Consider the following 17,687-nt stretch of genomic DNA (forward strand, 5'->3'; position numbering starts at 1 on the left):
TTAGTGAAACTTGCAAAGATAGAGAATTCTGTAAACAGTTAGGGACAAAGGTCCTTAAACTACAAAGTTAGACACATAACGTTAGCAGCAGACCTGTCCACAGAAACTTGGCAGGCCAGAAGAAAGTTTCATGACATATTCAACATGCTTAATGGGAAATATTGCAGCCAAGAATACTTTATTCAGCAAGGCTCTCATTCAAAATAGAAGGAGAGATAAAGAGTTTTCAAGACAAGCAAAAACTAAAGGAGTTCGTGAACACTAAACCAGCTCCACAAGAAATATTAAATGGGACCCTTTGGGAGAGAAAGAAATACCAAAATCACCAAAAATAGAAATGAACAATCTACATGAACAGCAACTTTACAGGTAATAAATGACACTAAATTCATATCTATCAATAGTTACTCTGACTGTAAAAGAACTAAGTGCTCCATGAAAGAAATTGAAGAAGACACAAAGAAATGAAAAAATAATCTATACTCATGGATTGGAAGAACAAATATTGTTAAAATATATTTAATACCCAAAGCAGTCTACACATTCAATTGAATTCTTATCAAAATACCACCGGCATTTTTCACAGAGCTAGAAAAAGCAATTCTAAAATTTGTATGGAACCACAAAAGACCCTGAATAGCCAAAGTAATGTTGAAAAAGAAAACCAAACTGGAGGCATCACAATTTTGGACTTCAAGCTACATTACAAAGCTGTAGTCATCATGACAGTATGGTACTGGCACAGAAACAGACACAAAGATCAATGGAACAGAATAGGAAACCTAGAAATGGACCAACAAATGTATAGACAATTAATCTTCAACAAAGGAAGAAAGCCTATCCAATGGATAAAAGACAGTCTCTTCAACAAATGGTGTTGGGAAAACTGTATGGTGACATGCAGAAAAATGAAATTGGACCACTTTTTTACACCATATACAAAACTAAATTCAAAATGGATGAAACACCTAAATGTGAGACAGAAAACCACTAAATCCTAGAGGAGAACACAAGTAGCAACATCTTTGACCTTGGTGCAGCAACTTCTTACTAGACATGTCTCCAGAGGCAAGGGAAACAAAAGCAAACCTGAGCTATTGTGACTTCATCAAGGTAAAAAGCTTCTGCACAGTAAAGGAAACAACAAAACTAAAAGGCCCCATATGGAATGGGAGAAGATATTTTCAGATGACATATCAGATAGACGGTTAGTATCCAAAATCTAAAACCAAATTATCAAAGTCAACGCCCCAAAATACAAACTTAACACCCAAATAATCCAGTTAAAAATGAGCAGAAGGCATGAAGAGACATTTTTTCCAAAGAAGGCATAAAGATGGTTATCAGACACATGGAAAGATGATCAACATCACTCATCATCAGGGAAATACAAATCAAAACCATGATGAGATATCACCTCACACCTATAAGAATGGCTAAAATAAACAACACAGGAAAACAAAAGATGTTGGTAAGGATGCAAAGAAAGGGGAACCCTCTTACAGTGTTGGTGGGAATGCAAACTGGTGCGGCCACTCTGGAAAACAGTTTTGAGGTTCTCAAAAAGTTAAAAATAGAACTACCCTAAAATCCAGCAATTGCACTACTAGGTATTTATCCAAAGGATACAAAAGTACTGATTTGAAGGGGCTCATGCATCCCTATGTTTATAGCAGCACTATCAAGAATAGCCAAATTATGGAAAGATCCCAAACGTCCATGGACTGATGAATGGATAAAGAAGATGTGGTGTATATATACACAATGTAATATTATTCAGCCATCAAGAAGAATATAATCTTGCCATTTTGAAGATGTGGATAAAATCACTGTATTATGTTAAGCAAAATAAGTCAGAGAAAGACAAATACCATATGGTTGCACTCATATATGGAATTTAAGAAACAAAACAGATGAACATGGGAATGTAAGGAAAAATAAAACATGATAAAAACTTAAAGGGAGGCAAGCCATAGAGACTTTTAACTGTAGAGAACAAACTGAGGGTTGCTGGAGGGGAGGTCGGTGGGGAAATGTGATAAATGGGTGATAGGTATTAAAGAGGGAAGTTTTCATGATGAGCACTAGGTGTTATATGTAAGTGATGAATCACTAAAAAATCTCCTGAAACCAAAATTGCATTATATCTTAAGTAACTTGAATTTAAATAAAATCTTGGAAGAAAAACACATTTCTAAGCCCCGAGTTTAGTGTAGCTTTCAATTGTAAATCGAGTATTTTCAAAACATATTCTTCACTGTAGACTCTCTTTGATTCTAGCCTTTGGAGGTTTTCCCTTTTCATGTCATTGATTTTAGGGTTTTTTTCCCCTGAAATATTAATAGCTAATGTGTTCCATTTTCTGTCTTTACTAAATAATCTTGATAATATTTTATGAAAATATTTATATTATGAAGCATAATACATTTTTTTATTAATGAAACATGAAAATGTAAAAATGTCTTCTGTAAATATTAAAACATGTGTATAATAATAAAATTTATTTTTTTAATTTATTTTTGAGAGAGAGAGAGAGAGAGAGACAGAGACAGAGACAGAGGGCAAGCGGGGGAGGGGTAGAGAGGGAGACATAGAATCTGAAGCATGCTCCAGGCTCTGAGCTGTCAGCACAGAGCCCATTGCAGGGCTCAAACTTGTGCAAGATCATGATCTGAGCCAAAGTTGGATGCTTAAATGACTGAGCCACCCAGGCACCCCTATAATAATAAAATTTTTAAATACACTTTAGTTATATGCAGTTAGTATAATTGAAGACATTGACATTATATATGATTTTATATAGGATAGTATATGATAATCCAGGGATTACAAAAGATCAGGAATAAATTATTATTCTATAAAAGCAACTGATAAATTGAACCTCTGTTTTGAGAAAAAGATACATCATTATAGCTTCTTTCACAATATACTATTCAAACCATTCAACATAAAAATAAATACATAATACATATAATGCAAATATTTTACAAAACCTCACATATTTACTGGGGTTAGGGTGAAAGAAAGTTTTATCTATAAATTCAAGAACCACACAAAAAAGATGATAGTTATCAGATATCATGAGTCTATCATTTCACAATATCGTATTATCAAAAAATTACCCAGAATAACCCCAAAAGTGCCAAAACCAAAATCAGGTCAATGACAAATTGTAAAACATAGTAAAGATAAATCAGTAGCCAGGGTTAAGATAATTAACGTAAAAGTGCATACAAATAAAGGAAATAAAGACAAGAATACCTTAACATAAATATACATGCAGAAATATAAAATAAACCAGAAGATGTATATATATATATATAGAATTTTCAGCATACTTGTAATAAAAATAACAAAACTCAAACAGATGTAAACACTTAGTATTTTTGCCTATCACTTTACTAATTTTTAAATATTACTAACAGTCTTGTGAAGCATTACTCTTGCACTTAAAAGATAAGTGTATACAAAGAAGAAAATGAGTATGTTATAAACAGGCTTTAATATTTTTGTACTCTATAGGCTAATAACTTCTAGAATTAATCTTTAATGTAAAATCTTAGAGCTAAAAAATAATAACAAAATTTTCATTGAAATATCCTTTAGTACAATAACCTGTTAGCTGTGCCTGGGTGGCTCTGTGGGTTGAGCGTCCAACTCTTGATTTCAACTCAGGTCATGATTTGAGGGTTGTGGGATTGAGCACCATGTTGGGCTTCACACTAAGCATGAAGCCTGCTTAAGATTCTCTCTCTCTCTCTCTCTCTCTCTCTCTCAAAGTACTTTTAGATTTACAGTGTTATATTTATGAACACAAATAAGATTGACAGAAATTGCATTTGGGATGCTTAGGTGGCTCAGTTATTAAGTATACAGCTTGATTTCAGCTCAGGTCATGGTCTCATGGTTGTGAGATCAAGCCTTGGATTAGGCTCTGCATTGAGCATGAGCTCACTTGGGACTCTCTCTCTCTCTCTCTCTCTCTCTCTCTCTCTCTCCCCTCCTCCTTCCCTCAAATAAATAAACGTTAAAAAAAGAAATTTAATTACATTTCTAACAGTTCAGTTTCTTGAGCATGGAACCATAAATAATTTCATTCTTTTTCCTATACTGGAAATATATTAACTTTAAAAGAAGTGGTGTTAAAAATAAGTACAGAAGTCAAAATCATACTGTGATTGTAATTAACTAAGAGATATGCTATAGTATATTTTGACAATAAATGAAATGATTTCTTTAATTGAAAATTCCTATTATTTAACCTGACTGTATTTACTTTTAGCCATGCAAATTTGAAAAATGCTGTGATACTGAACACTGTACTCTGATTGAACCTGCAGAGTGTGGCACTGGGCCATGCTGTGATAAAAATACTTGTCTGGTAAGCTTTCAAAATATTATGGTACATTCTTTCATGATTTTTTTCTGTGCTTGTGCATTCACTTTTTTTTTTATTTTATTTTTTTACACAACTTTCAAATACTGTGTGTAACTTTAGGTACCTGATTCATACACAGTTGACTTCAGAATTCAGAAGCTATCCTTAGATTTTTTTTTCAACCTTCCTTCTTATGTTTGCCTTCACTGTATTGTTTCAATCTCTACTGAATCCATCCAATTATTCAATACCAATTTCAAATTATTTGGATGCTAATGACTCCTTTTGTTCATATCTGAGGTCATACCTGAATGTAGGTCCTCATGACCGAAGAACTTATGACGAAATTAAAAATAAGCCACCCAGCACAGTTCATGTACAGTGTTTGAATAAACAGACAACAATAATAATAAAAATCTCATTTTGAGAATAGCAGAAAAAGAGTCCATGTAGAATAGTCAGCAACATGTAGCATGTCTAATATTGAAGTTAGCTTTGTAGATACACCTGGATCCTGAAGTGGATTGAATCCTTGACTTTCCTTGGGAAGTTTCCCATTGAGTTTTCCTTTATGGTCACACCTGAAAGGAGACTGAGTAAGATTTGTCTTTTGGGGATTGCTTCATTGTAGCATCTCCTTTTTTGTGTCGCCTTTAGACGTCAACAACAATCATAAAAGCTGATTAATTAGAGATCTTGATTGCCAGATTTCAGATTTACAGGTTCTCCATCAATGAAATCTCTCCTAATATCATTCTACTTTGTTCTCTGTGTGTTCTTTTTCACTCTTCGTGCTAGTAATTAAAGTCACTGGTCACTTGTCTTCAAGGAGGCAAGCGTAGAGTTTCCACTATTTAGCAATAAACCTTGTTGCTCTTCCCTTCGTCACAGCTCTCATCTTGTCCTTTGTCTCCAAATCAGAAGGATTAAGCAATAAGGTTTTTCTACATAGCCCATTGCCCTTTCCCTACATCCCAGAGGGAAGTTCTTTAAAAAGGGAATAATTCTTACTTTTGGTAGAGTTTTTAAAAAATTAAGGTGAAAATCATGTACGATAAAATTTACCATTTTCAGGGAAACAATTTAGTGATACTCAGTACATTCACAGTGTTATACAACTGCCACCTCTATCTAGTTCCAAAACAAGTTCCTCAGTCAAACAGGAGACTCCTGGAGCATTAAGCACTTGCTCTCCTTTCTTCCTTCCCCTCAGTCCCGGCAACCACCAATTTGTGTTCTGTCTGGAGTAACCTATTCTGGATATTTTATATAAGTTAGAAGCATAGAATATGTGACCTTTGTGTATGGATTTCTTCACTTAACATAGTGTTGAATGTTCATTCATCTTGTAACCTATGTATCAGTGCTCCTTTATATGGCTGAAAATATTCCATTGCATGAATATACCACAATTTGTTAACCTGTTCATTCATTGATGGACATTTGGGCTTTTTCTAATCTTGAGTTTTCAAGTAAATTCATAATTTGACTTTAAGTAGTTAAAACGTGGTAATAATAGAAGTGATAGATCTACACTTTTCTTACATAATTTTTTCACAGTTTTGGTTTATTACTTTACAAAAATAATTCTTTTTCTTTGTCTCACAGCTCTCTGTAAAGGGAACTATGTGTCGACAAAGCCAAGATCTGTGTGATTTTCCAGAATTTTGCAATGGAACATCTGAGTTTTGTGTACCTGATGTGATATCTGCTGATTTACAACCATGCAATAATAACACTGCCTATTGCTTTCAAGGAATATGCCAAGATACAGATAGACAGTGTGCAGAGTTATTTGGAAAATGTAATAGTATACTTTTTTTCTGAAGTTCATTTTTATTATTTTATTTTGTATTTTTCCCAGTATAGTTAGCACACAGAGTTATATTAGTTTCAGGTGTACAATACAGTGATTTAACAATTCCATACATTACTCAGTACTCATCATGGTAAGTGTACTCCTTAATCCCCATCACCTATTTCACCCATTCCCCCAACCACCTCCTCTGGTTGACTCTTGTTTGTTCTCTATGGTTAAGAGTCTGTTTCTTGGTTTGTATCCCTCTCCCTCTTCTTTTTTTCCTTTGCTCCTTTGTTTCGCTTCTTAAATTCCACATATGAGTGACATCATATGATATTTGTCTTTCTCTGACTGACTTACTTCACTTAGCATTATACTCTCTAGTTCCATCCGTGTCATTGTGAATGACAAAATTTCATTTTTTTTTTTTTTATGGCTGAACAATCTTCCATTGTATATATACCACTTCTTTATCCATTTATCTATTGATTGGCATTTAGGCTGCTTCCATTATTTGGTTATTGTAAATAGTGTTGCTATAAACATAGAGGTGCATGCATTTCTTTGAATTAATGTTTTTGTACTTTTTGGGTAAAGACCTAGTAGTATGATTATTGGATTGTAGGATTGTTCTATTTTTAGCTTTTTGAGGAATCTCCACACTTTTTCAGAGTGGCTATAGCAGTTTGCATTCCCACCAACAGTGCAAGAAGGTTCCTTTTTCTCCACATCCTCATGAACACTTGTTTCTTGTGGTTTTGATTTTAGCCATTGTGACAGGTGTGAAGTGATAATTTCATTGTAGTGTTGATTTGCATTTCCCTGATGAGTGGTGATGGTAAGCACCTTTTCCTGTGTCTTTTTGACCATCTGTATGTCTTCTTTGGAAAAACGCCTGTTCATAGCTTCTTCCCATTTTTAATTGGATTATTTTCTTTTTGGATATTGTGTTGTCTCAGTTTTTTAAATATATTTTGGGTACCAACCCTTTATTGAATATGTTGTTTGCAGATATCTTCTCCCATTCAGCAGGTTGCCTTTTAGTTTTGTTGATTGTTTCCTTCACTGTGGAGAAGCTTTTTTGGTTTTTTGTTTTTGCTTTGTTTTGTTTTGTTTTGTTTTGTATTGCTTTGTTTTGTTTTTGATGTAGTCCCAATAGTTTATTTTCGCTTTTATTTCCCTTGCCTCAGGAGACATATATACAAAAATGTTGCGATGGCCAATGCCAAGGAGGTTACTGGCTGTGTTCTCCTCAGTGATTTTTATGGTTTTAGGTGTCACATTTAGGTCTTTAATCCATTTTGAATTTATTTTTGTGTATGGTGTACAGAAGTGGTCCCCTTTCCTTTCCTTTCCTTTCCTTTCCTTTCCTTTCCTTTCCTTTCCTTTCCTCTCCTTTCCTTTCCTTCCTTTCCTTTCTTTTATTTTCTTTTCCCTTTCCTTTCCTTTCCTTTCCTTTCCTTTCCTTTCCTTTCCTTTCCTTTCCTTTCTTTTCTTTTCTTTCATGTGTGTTGCTGTGCAGTTTTCCCAACACCATTTGTTGAAGGGACTGTCCTCTGTCCTTTCCCCATTGGATACTCTTCCCTGCTTTGTCAAAGATTAACCATTTGGTTGTGGGTTCATTCTGGGTTTTCTATTCTGTTATATTGATCTATGTGTCTGTTTTTGTGCCAGTATCATACTGTTTGATTACTTTGGCTCTGTAATATAACTTGAAGTCTGGAATTGTGACACCTCTAGTTTTTTTGTTTGTTTTCTTTTTGTTTTTGTTTTATTGCTTTGGTTATTGGATGTCTTTAGTGTTTCCATACAAATGTTAGGATTGTTTGATCTAGTTCTGTGGAAAATGTTGGTATTTTCATACAGATTGAAATAAATGTGCAGATTGCTTTGGGTAGTATAGACAGCTTAACAATATTTATTTTTCCAACCCATAAACATGGGATGTCTTTCCATTTCTTTGTCACATCCTGAATCTGTTTCATCAGTGTTTGATAGTTTTCAGGGTACCAGGTCTTTCACTTATTTGATTAAGTTTATTCTTAGATATTTTATTGTTTTTTGTTCAATTATAAGTGGGTTGTTTTCTTAATTTCTCTTTCTGCCTCTTGATTATTAGTGTATAAGAAAGCAGTAGGTCTCTGTGTATAGTTTTGTATCCTGTGACTTTACTGAATTCATTTATCAGTTCTAGTAGTTTTTTGGTGGAATCTTCTGAGTTATCTATATATAGTACCTATATATAGTATCTATATATAGTATAATGTCATCTGCAAATAGTGAAAATTTTGCATCTTCCCTATCAATTTTGATACCATTTATTTCTTTTTGTTTTTTTCTGATTGCTGTGGCTAGGACTTTTATATAGTCTAAACCTACGTTGTTGAGTGTTTTTTTTTTTAATGTTTATTATTTATTTTTGAGACAGAGAGAGACAGAGCGTGAGCAGGGGAGGGTCAGAGGAGACACAGAATCTGAAGCAGTCTCCAGGCTCCGAGCTGTCAGCACAGAGCCTGATGCAGGACTCAAACTCACAAACTGTGAGATCATGACCTGAGCCAAAGTCAGATGCTTAGCTGACTGAGCCACCAAGGCACCCTGTTGAGTATTTTTATCATTAATGGATGTTGTACTTTGCCAAATGCTTTTTCTGCATCTTGAAACGATCATATGGTTCTTACCCCTTCTCTTCTTGATGTGATTCATCACATTGATTGATTTGTGAATGTTGAACCTCCTTTGTACCCCAGGAATAAATGCCACTTATTTTTGGTGAAATATAAATATATATTTTGGTGAATTTTTTTTAAATATATTGTTGGATTCAGGGGCGCCTGGGTGGCTCAGTCCATTAAGCGGCCGACTTCGGCTCAGGTCACTATCTCATGGTGGGTGAGTTGGAGCCCCGCGTCGGGCTCTGTGCTGACAGCTCAGAGCCTGGAGCCTGTTTCAGATTCTGTGTCTCCCTCTCTCTCTGACCCTCCCCCGTTCATGCTCTGTCTCTCTCTGTCTCAAAAATAAATAAACGTTAAAAAATTTTTTTTAAAAAATAAAAAAAAATATTGTTGGATTCAGATTGCTGGTATTTTGTTGAGGATGTTTGCTTTATGTTCATCTGAGATATTGTCCTGTAATTCTCTTTTTTTGTGGTGTCTTTATCTGGTTTTGGTATCAGGGTGATGTTGGTCTCATAGAATGAATTGGGAAGTTTTCCTTCTTTCTATTTTTTGGAATAGTTTGTAAAGAATAGGTATTAACTTTTCTTTACATGTTTGGTAGTATTCTTCTGTGAAGCCATTTGGTCCTCAACTTTTGTTTGTTGGGAGATTTTTGTTTGTTTGTTTTGTTTTGTTTTTGTTTTTTTATACTGATTCAATTTCATTGCTGATAATAGATCTGTTCAAATATTCTGTTTCTTCCTGCTTCAGTTTTGGTAGGTTATATGTTTCTAAGAATTTATCCATTCCTTCTGGTTGTCCAATTTGTTGGGATATAACTTTTCATAATACTCTCTTGCAATCCTTTCTGTTTTCATTATTATTTCTCCTCCTTCATTTCTCTTCTTTCATTTCTGATCTTTTGGCAGGAGCGGGGGGGGGGGGTCCTCTCTATTTTTTGATGAGTCTGGCTAGGGTTTTATACATTCTATTGATTTTTTTCAAAGAATCAGCTCCTGGTTTTATTGATTTGTTTTTTGTTTGTTTGTTTGTTTGTTTGTTTTTGTTTTTGTGTTTTAGTTTCTATATAATTTATTTCTGCTCTAATTTTATTATTTCCTTCTTTATGCTGGTTTGGGGTTTTGTTTGTTATTCTTTTTCTCTCTCTTTTGGTGCAAAGTAGGCTGTTTATTTGAGGTTTTTCTTGCTTCTTGAGGTAGCCTTGTATTGCTATAAACTTTCCTTTTAGAATTGATTTTTCTGCATCCCAGAGAGTGTTGTGTTTTCATTTTCATCTGTTTCCGTATGCTTTTTGATTTCTTGGTTGACCCATTCATTGTTTAGTAACATGTTATTTAACTTCCATGTATTTGTGGCCTTTCCAGATTTTTTTCTTGTGGTTGACTTCCAATTTCATAGCATTGTAGTCAGAGAAGATGCAGGGTCTGACTTTTATCTTCTTGAATTTCTTGAGGCTTGTTTTGTGGGCTAATGTATGACATATTGGGGAGAATGTCTTATGTGCACTTGAAAAGAATATGTATTCTGCTGTTTTAGTATGAATTGTTCTGAATATATCCATTAAATCCACCTGGTCCTGTGTGTTATTCAGTGTCAAAGCCACTGTTTCCTTGTTGTATTCCTGTTTGGATGATCTGTCCATTGATGTAAGTAAGGTATTAAATTTCTCTACTATTGTATTACTGTCAATTATTTTCAGCTATTATTTCTTCAAATAAATTTTCTGCTCCCGTTTCTCTCTCTCCTTCCAGGATGTGAATGTTTTATACTTGATGCAGTCACTAAGTTCCCTAAGAGTATTCTCAATTTGCATAATTATTTTTACTCCCATTTGTTCAGCGTGATTACTTTCCTGTACTCCATTTTGCAGGCTATGAATTCTTTCTTTTGTTTCATTTAGCCTGCTACTTATTCTATCAGGTATATTTTTAATTTCATTTATTTTGCTCTTCATCTCTGATTGGTTCTTTTTTATCTCCTTATTAAGAGTTTCACTGATATTCTCTACTCTTTTATCAAGTGCGGAGAGTATCTCTATAATTATTACTTTAAATTCTCTATCAGGCATGTTACTTATTTCTGTTTTGGTTAGGTCTTTTGCTGTGGTTTGGTCTTTCGTTTAGGACACATTTCTTTCATTTAGGACACATTCCTTTGTCTCCTCATTTTGTCTAACCCTGTGTTTGGTTCTCTGTGTTAGGTAAGTCAACTATGAATCTTGCTATTGAAGGTAATGGCCTTATGAAGAAGTAGTCCTTTAGTACCTTGCAGTACAGTGTCCCTTGTTCCCCAGGACCTGATGCTTCAGGGAATGTCTGCTATGTGTGCTACCTATGCCCTGCTTCTTTCTTCCTTCAGTACAGTTGTCTGCAGAGGATCTTTTTTTGTTGTGGGCAGTGTTTGGTCCATGGCTGGGTGCAGCACATTTTAACATGGTGTGAGCCGGTCTGCTTGAGAAAGAGACCTGCTACCACCAACACTACAGGAACTGAGGTCCCACAAAACATGTGGGTCAGTTGACTAGGTGTTGTTGGAGTTTTCACTGGTCTTCTGGGGGAGGGGGCCCACAGCACTGGGACTGAGGCAAGCATGACTGAGAAGGGCTGATCCACTGAAGCACAGGGGGTTTGGGCTTAGGTAGCAAATGGTGGCACCATTGCTGTTTCCTGCAGGTGGCCCTGTGTTTATGGTGGGGGCTGGGGGAGGAAAATGGCAACGTCTAGCTCCTTTGTTCCTGGAGGCATTTCCTCATGATCCTTGCCTTCTTAGACCATGCTCCAAGATGAATAAATCACTCTCCCTCCTGTCTGTCCCTGTCAGTTTTCAGACTGCTGCTTCCCTGTTGTATCTCTGCTGGCTGTTTGTCCTGCTGTCTAAGACTAGGGACTCAGCTTCCTAATGCCCTCTGGGTTCAACCAGAGCCTAGCCACTGAGTTTTAAAATTCTGGGTTTTACAAGGGATACAGGAGTACTGATGCATAGGGGCACTTGTACCCCAATGTTTATAGCAGCACTCTCAACAATAGCCCAATTATGGAAAGAGCCGAAATGTCCATCAACTGATGAATGGATAAAGAAATTGTGGTTTATATACACAATGAGTACTACGTGGCAATGAGAAAGAATGAAATATGGCCCTTTGTAGCAACGTGGATGGAACAGGAGAGTGTTATGCTAAGTGAAATAAGCCATACAGAGAAAGACAGATACCATATGTTTTCACTCTTATGTGGATCCTGAGAAACTTAACAGAAACCCATGGGGGAGGTGAAGGAAAAAAAAAAAAAGAGAGGTTAGAGTGGGAGAGAGCCAAAGCATAAGAGACTGTTAAAAACAGAGAACAAGTTGAGGGTTGATGGGGGGTGGGAAGGAGGGGAGGGAGGGTGGGTGATGGGTATTGAGGAGGGCACCTTTTGGGATGAGCACTGGATGTTGTATGGAAACCAATTTGACAATAAATTTCATATATTGGAAATAAAATATATATATATATTTGAAAAAATAATAAAATAAAATAAAATAAAATAAAGTTCTGGGTTTTAAGTCCTGCTGGTTGTAAGAATTCACAAAATTTGGCCCTCTTGCTTTCAAAACCAGATATCATGGGATTTGTCTTTCCTGTGTAGGCTCCTCAGTGGTTCATTTTCAAACTATATTTTTCTAAAGTCAGTAATCCATCCTGTAACCATGATAAAAGGTATTGTTTGTGTAAGTTCAAATTTGAAAATAAAATTACAAATCAAAACAACTTTGACCTATGCCAAAAGAATAAGATATTAGTCAAATTTCAGGTAGTTGATGGAAAATGAGTAGAATATTAGAATTATAGATAGGAGAGTAATGATGGTTTGATTTCTTAGTCATTGCTTCACTATGATAGCAATTTTCCTATTCTCAAGTGGGAGTTTTTCATGGTTCTTCTTGTGTAGCCAGTAGATGATACCAAAAATTTATAGTACCTGACACTGACTGAGCATTGCTGTTGTCTAGATGTCTCTATATTAATTTACCACACTTTTAGCTTTTAATGTTTTAAAGATGAGTAATTGGAACTTTATTTATATTTTCAGTTGCAAAGGGTTCTACTTCTCTATGTACACAAGAAGTGAATCTTCAGGAAGATGATTTTGGAAACTGTGGACGAAAGTATTGTAATTTTAAGTGTGTATTTAGAAAATTATAAATTTTCCAATTTTGTTTGTGTGTTTGTACTGCAAAGAGTTGCTTAATGCAAATGAGAGGTGAATGTATTATATACAGATAAATATTTATGTTGCACTTCTTAAGATTGTTTATATTCTGAATAGCTTGGTGCTATGATCTAGTAACATTTTCAATTACCCTCATATTTGAACTATTATTTCCCTAATATTTTTTGTCCTTAAGTGACATATGGATAATTGTTTCTTCCTTATATTGCCAGGGATATCCTTTGTGGAAAGATAGTTTGTCATTGGACACGTTTAGAAGTAATACCATTTAAAAAATTTGATGTTCAATATACTTACATGGAAGGCCATGTGTGTATCTCCGCATATTTAAGAATACCAACAGCACATGTAACAGATGATATTACATATACAGCGAATGGCACTATGTGTGGTCCAAATATGGTAAATAAAAATTTGACTTGATTATATGTATGGTGTGTGGATGTCTGTGTGTGTGTGTGTGTGTGAGTGCACATGTGCACACACATGAGAGAGAGAGACAAAGACCTTAACTTTTTTTTACAATTAATATTACAAATTTTGGTTCCTACATAATGATCTTAAGATTTAAAGTTTAAGATTTCTATTGGTCAAAGGAGCACTTGCTTCACTATCATTTTGTTTATTATGAATTTTGCTATAGATATTAGAACTTATTTTCTCACACTGCAGAATATTAGCCTCTTCATTAGGCCAGGATCTGGTCTGCAAAAATTTATATAAATAACAAAAAAGAATCAAATAATACACCAAAGAGTAGGTTAAAACAACCTGAATAATAAGAAAAACAAAGAAAGCAAAAAAAGCAAAGCATTTAGTACTGCTATAATTGACAAGAATAATTGATTTGGTTGTAATGAAAGTAAAACAGGTATTTGCTCATTAGCCAACTTCCCTAATTCTTCTTCCAAAAGCATAATACTTATTAAAAATTTGGCCCTTTCACAAGACATAATAATAAAATGGATCTCAAGCTTTGCTTTTATTTTTCTTAAACAGCTTAAGAAACAATAAATGATTTGTGTGTGTCCTTTGTACCATTGAAATATTCGTTAACTAAGGTAAAACATTACTCAAGTATCTCATGTTGAAATTTAGATACTTAACATTGAGATGAAATATTTTAGGAAATGAAAAATTGAGGAAAATGGAAATGAATATTAAATTTATGTCAAAATTAGAAAACTTATTCTTACATAAAAATAATAAAATAATTACAAATGAACACACTGGTGCTGACTACCTTATAAAGTAACATGTCATCCCTTTAAAGATCACTTAAGACAAACTGACAAAATGTTTACTATAAAAGTGAGAGATTAAGTACATAAATTTATCAGCTAATTTAATCATTAATTGATTGGAAAAATCATTCTAGTGGCATAAAGGTGGTATAATACACAAAAATAATTTGGTCTTTTTCCCTGATTTTCTGGTACAAGAGCTCCTAAACCCCTTGAATTTCCCTAGTGATAATGAATGCTTTTTGTTAATCGTAAAGAGCTTCTTCCAATCAAACTGAATTTATGCTAATGAAGTGACAGGATGGGGTCTCTAGATAGCTGTATGATGGAGCTGATAACCAATAAGACCAAGAGATTAGAGGGTTGGAACTTTTAGCCTCATCACAACCTTCAGGAAGGGAAGTGGTGTAACTGGAGACTGAACACTGTAAAAACTTTTGAACAGTGAGATTCGGTGTGCTTCTAGCTTGGTGAAGTAAATAAAGTAAATGAACATCCAGTTATTGTTTTTTCTAATCAGTTAGGAGTTGAAAATAATAATTGATGATGGGAAGCATAACTTATCATCCTAAAACAAGTATAAATTAGCATATACTATCCGGAAAGTGATTTAGAAATGTGTATAATGTCAAAATACATTATTACACATTTTTATTGGTTTTTAAAAATTATTTGTTACTATTTTTAATTGACATATAATTGAAATATAACATTAACTTAGTTTCAGATGTACAACATAGTGGTTCAATATTTATACATATTGTGAAATGACCACCAAAAGAAATCTGGTTAACATCCATTACTGTACATAGTTATGAAATTTTTTTTATTGTGATGAGAACTTTCAAGACTTACTCTATTAGCAAGTTTCAAATATGCAATACAGTGTTATTAATTGCAGTCACCATAGTATTGTAACCTCCATGACTTATTTATTTACAAACTGTAATTTTGACCCTGTTTGTAATTTTTGACCCTGTTCACCCATTTTACCCACTTTCCCAAGCTCTCACCATTGGCAGCCACCAATCCATTCCTTGCATCAAAGAGCTTGGGTTTTGTTGTTTTTGTTGTTTAAATTACACATACACATAAGGTCACACAGTATTTGTCTTTCTCTGTCTGACTTATATCAATCAGCTAATGTTCTCAAGTTCCGTTCAAGTTGTCACAAATGGCAAGATTTAATTCCTTTTTATGGATGAATAATATTCCTTTGTGTATATTTGCTACATTTCCTTTATCCATTCATTCATCAGTGAACATTTAGATTGCTTACATATCTTAGCTAATCTAAATAATGCTGCAGTGAACATGAAGGTACACATATATTTTTGAGTTACATGTTTTAATTTACTTTGATAAATACTCAGAAGTGGAATTGCTGGATCATGTGATGTTTCTATTTTTAATTTTTGTAACAACATCCATAATATTTTCCATAATGGCTGCAATGGTTTACATTTGCAGCAATAATGCACCAGGGTTCCATTTTCTCTACATCTTTGCAAACATTTTCTATTGCTTTTTGTCATGATAAAAGCCATTCTAAGATCCTAGGAGAATAAGAGAAAGATTTTAAGGATGGAAAAGTATTTCAGGGAGTAATGCTTGGAATGTTTCCAAATTTGGCAAAAGGTGTAAACACACAGATGCAAAAAATTGAAAGAACATCATGTAGGATGAAGCCAGTGAGATCCACAGTAGGATATAGCATAATCAAACTGACAATTAAAGACCAAGAAAAAGAATCTTAAAAGTAGTGATAGTGAAATTACATGTACAGGAAAAAATACAATTTTTTGTATTACAAATGATTACAATGATAACAATTGAAATAAAACAGTATAGGAATAAGACATGCAAATACCACAGAAGCTTGCTATGCTGGTTTGTTCCAACCAGCTTGTATGTAAAGCTTTTGAGCTTTACAGATCAATTCACTCATCTCTCCAGCAGTGATTCTTTGCCTGGGAAGTCTGATCATAAGCCTATGCCCAACTGGCTAATGTCCCCATGGAGGGAAAACAAAGAAAGGAATGAGGGAGGAGGGGGAGGGGAAGGGAAGGGAAGGGAAGGGAAGGGAAGGGCAGAAGGAAGGAAGACTGATTTTTCCTACTTGGTTCAGTAGAAGCTGGCATGACTTTTTACTCCCACACCATTTTTAACTCAAAAACAAAAACAAAAAAAACCCAAAAAACGAATCGGCAGCCTTCTCCATGTGACAAGGCTTTGTCACATGACAGCCTTCATTTCAGAAACTGGCTTTTAGGCCATGATACTTCCAGTAGTTTATTATTTTTTTTATTTAAAAAATTTTTACATTTATATCTTTATTTTGAGAGAGAGAGAGAGAGAGGGAGAGAGAGAGAGAGCATCAGTGGGGTAGCGACAGAGAGAGAGGGAGAGAGAATTCCAAGGAGGCTCCATGCTGACATAGCACAGAGCTTGATGCAGGGCTCACACTCACAAACTGTGAGATCGTGATCTGAGCTGAAATCATGACCTGAGCCAAAATCAAGAGTCAGATGCTTACCCAACTGAGCCATCCAGACACCCTATACTTCCAGTAGTTTAATTGGATAGGAACTCTTCTAGAGGACAGACCGCTTGAAACGTCGAAATTCTATAGTGACCATTAATTCAGTTGCTTTCGGAAACAAAATACCTTTCTAAATAATCTCCCTTGGGATAAAAGTGTTGTGTTGACTGCATTTTGTAATTGAGAGAAAGGAGAGATGAGTAGTGAATATGAGAGCTATCTACTTCTGTAGTTTTGTGGACAGACTTCCATTGAAAATTCTGCATTTTAGCCACCCTTCCCTACCTGCCTTTTTGGCTCTTCTTCCTCTGCTTTTCCTTCTTACTCAGGCTGCAGCTCCTCCAGAGCATTTGAAGTTGATCAACCAGGCTCTCTCTTTTACCATTGTATTTGATGATGTTGCTTCCTCGCCTCATTTTATCCATTAGTGGACTTCATTTTATTTCAAAATCCCAGGAAGTTCTTAAATCTTTTATCTTCCAATTGCCTCTTTCTGATGATCCTTTATTTGCATTAATTAGGAAAAGGGGAGCTATTTTGAGTGCCATATCTGTGAATTTGAACTGGAATTTTCCTGTGGTTATTTTAAAAATTCATCAAAGTTATACTGTATTTTCATGTGTAATTCTCTCTTGTTTAGTTGATTTCAGAGTGGTTGGAAAGGAAAGATTTCTTTACTTTTCCCTCACTAAAGGTGGGTCCTTTGTAAAAATTATCTTTTTTTTAAAGTTTATTTATTTATTTTGAGAGAGACAGAGACAGCATGAGTGGGAGAGGGGCAGAGAGAGAGAATCCCAGCCAGGCCTCTCCCTGTCAGCAGAGAGCCAAACATG

General features: G+C 34.8%; 1 protein-coding gene across 4 annotated transcripts in view; it reads left to right on the plus strand.

The window, feature by feature from the left end:
* Positions 1-17,687, plus strand: part of LOC102960412 (A disintegrin and metallopeptidase domain 3-like) — a 112,516-nt gene that overhangs the window by 74,915 nt on the left and 19,914 nt on the right. For all 4 annotated transcript variants that reach the window (XM_042983391.1, XM_042983393.1, XM_042983389.1 and 1 more), the window contains exons 13-16: positions 4,283-4,381; positions 5,987-6,182; positions 12,928-13,018; positions 13,281-13,470. In XM_042983391.1, the coding sequence (XP_042839325.1) occupies positions 4,283-4,381; positions 5,987-6,182; positions 12,928-13,018; positions 13,281-13,470 (576 nt within the window). The remainder of the gene's footprint in view (positions 1-4,282; positions 4,382-5,986; positions 6,183-12,927; positions 13,019-13,280; positions 13,471-17,687) is intronic.

This window comes from Panthera tigris, chromosome B1, assembly GCF_018350195.1.
Source record: "Panthera tigris isolate Pti1 chromosome B1, P.tigris_Pti1_mat1.1, whole genome shotgun sequence".
In the NCBI taxonomy this organism is placed as follows: Eukaryota; Metazoa; Chordata; class Mammalia; order Carnivora; family Felidae; genus Panthera; species Panthera tigris.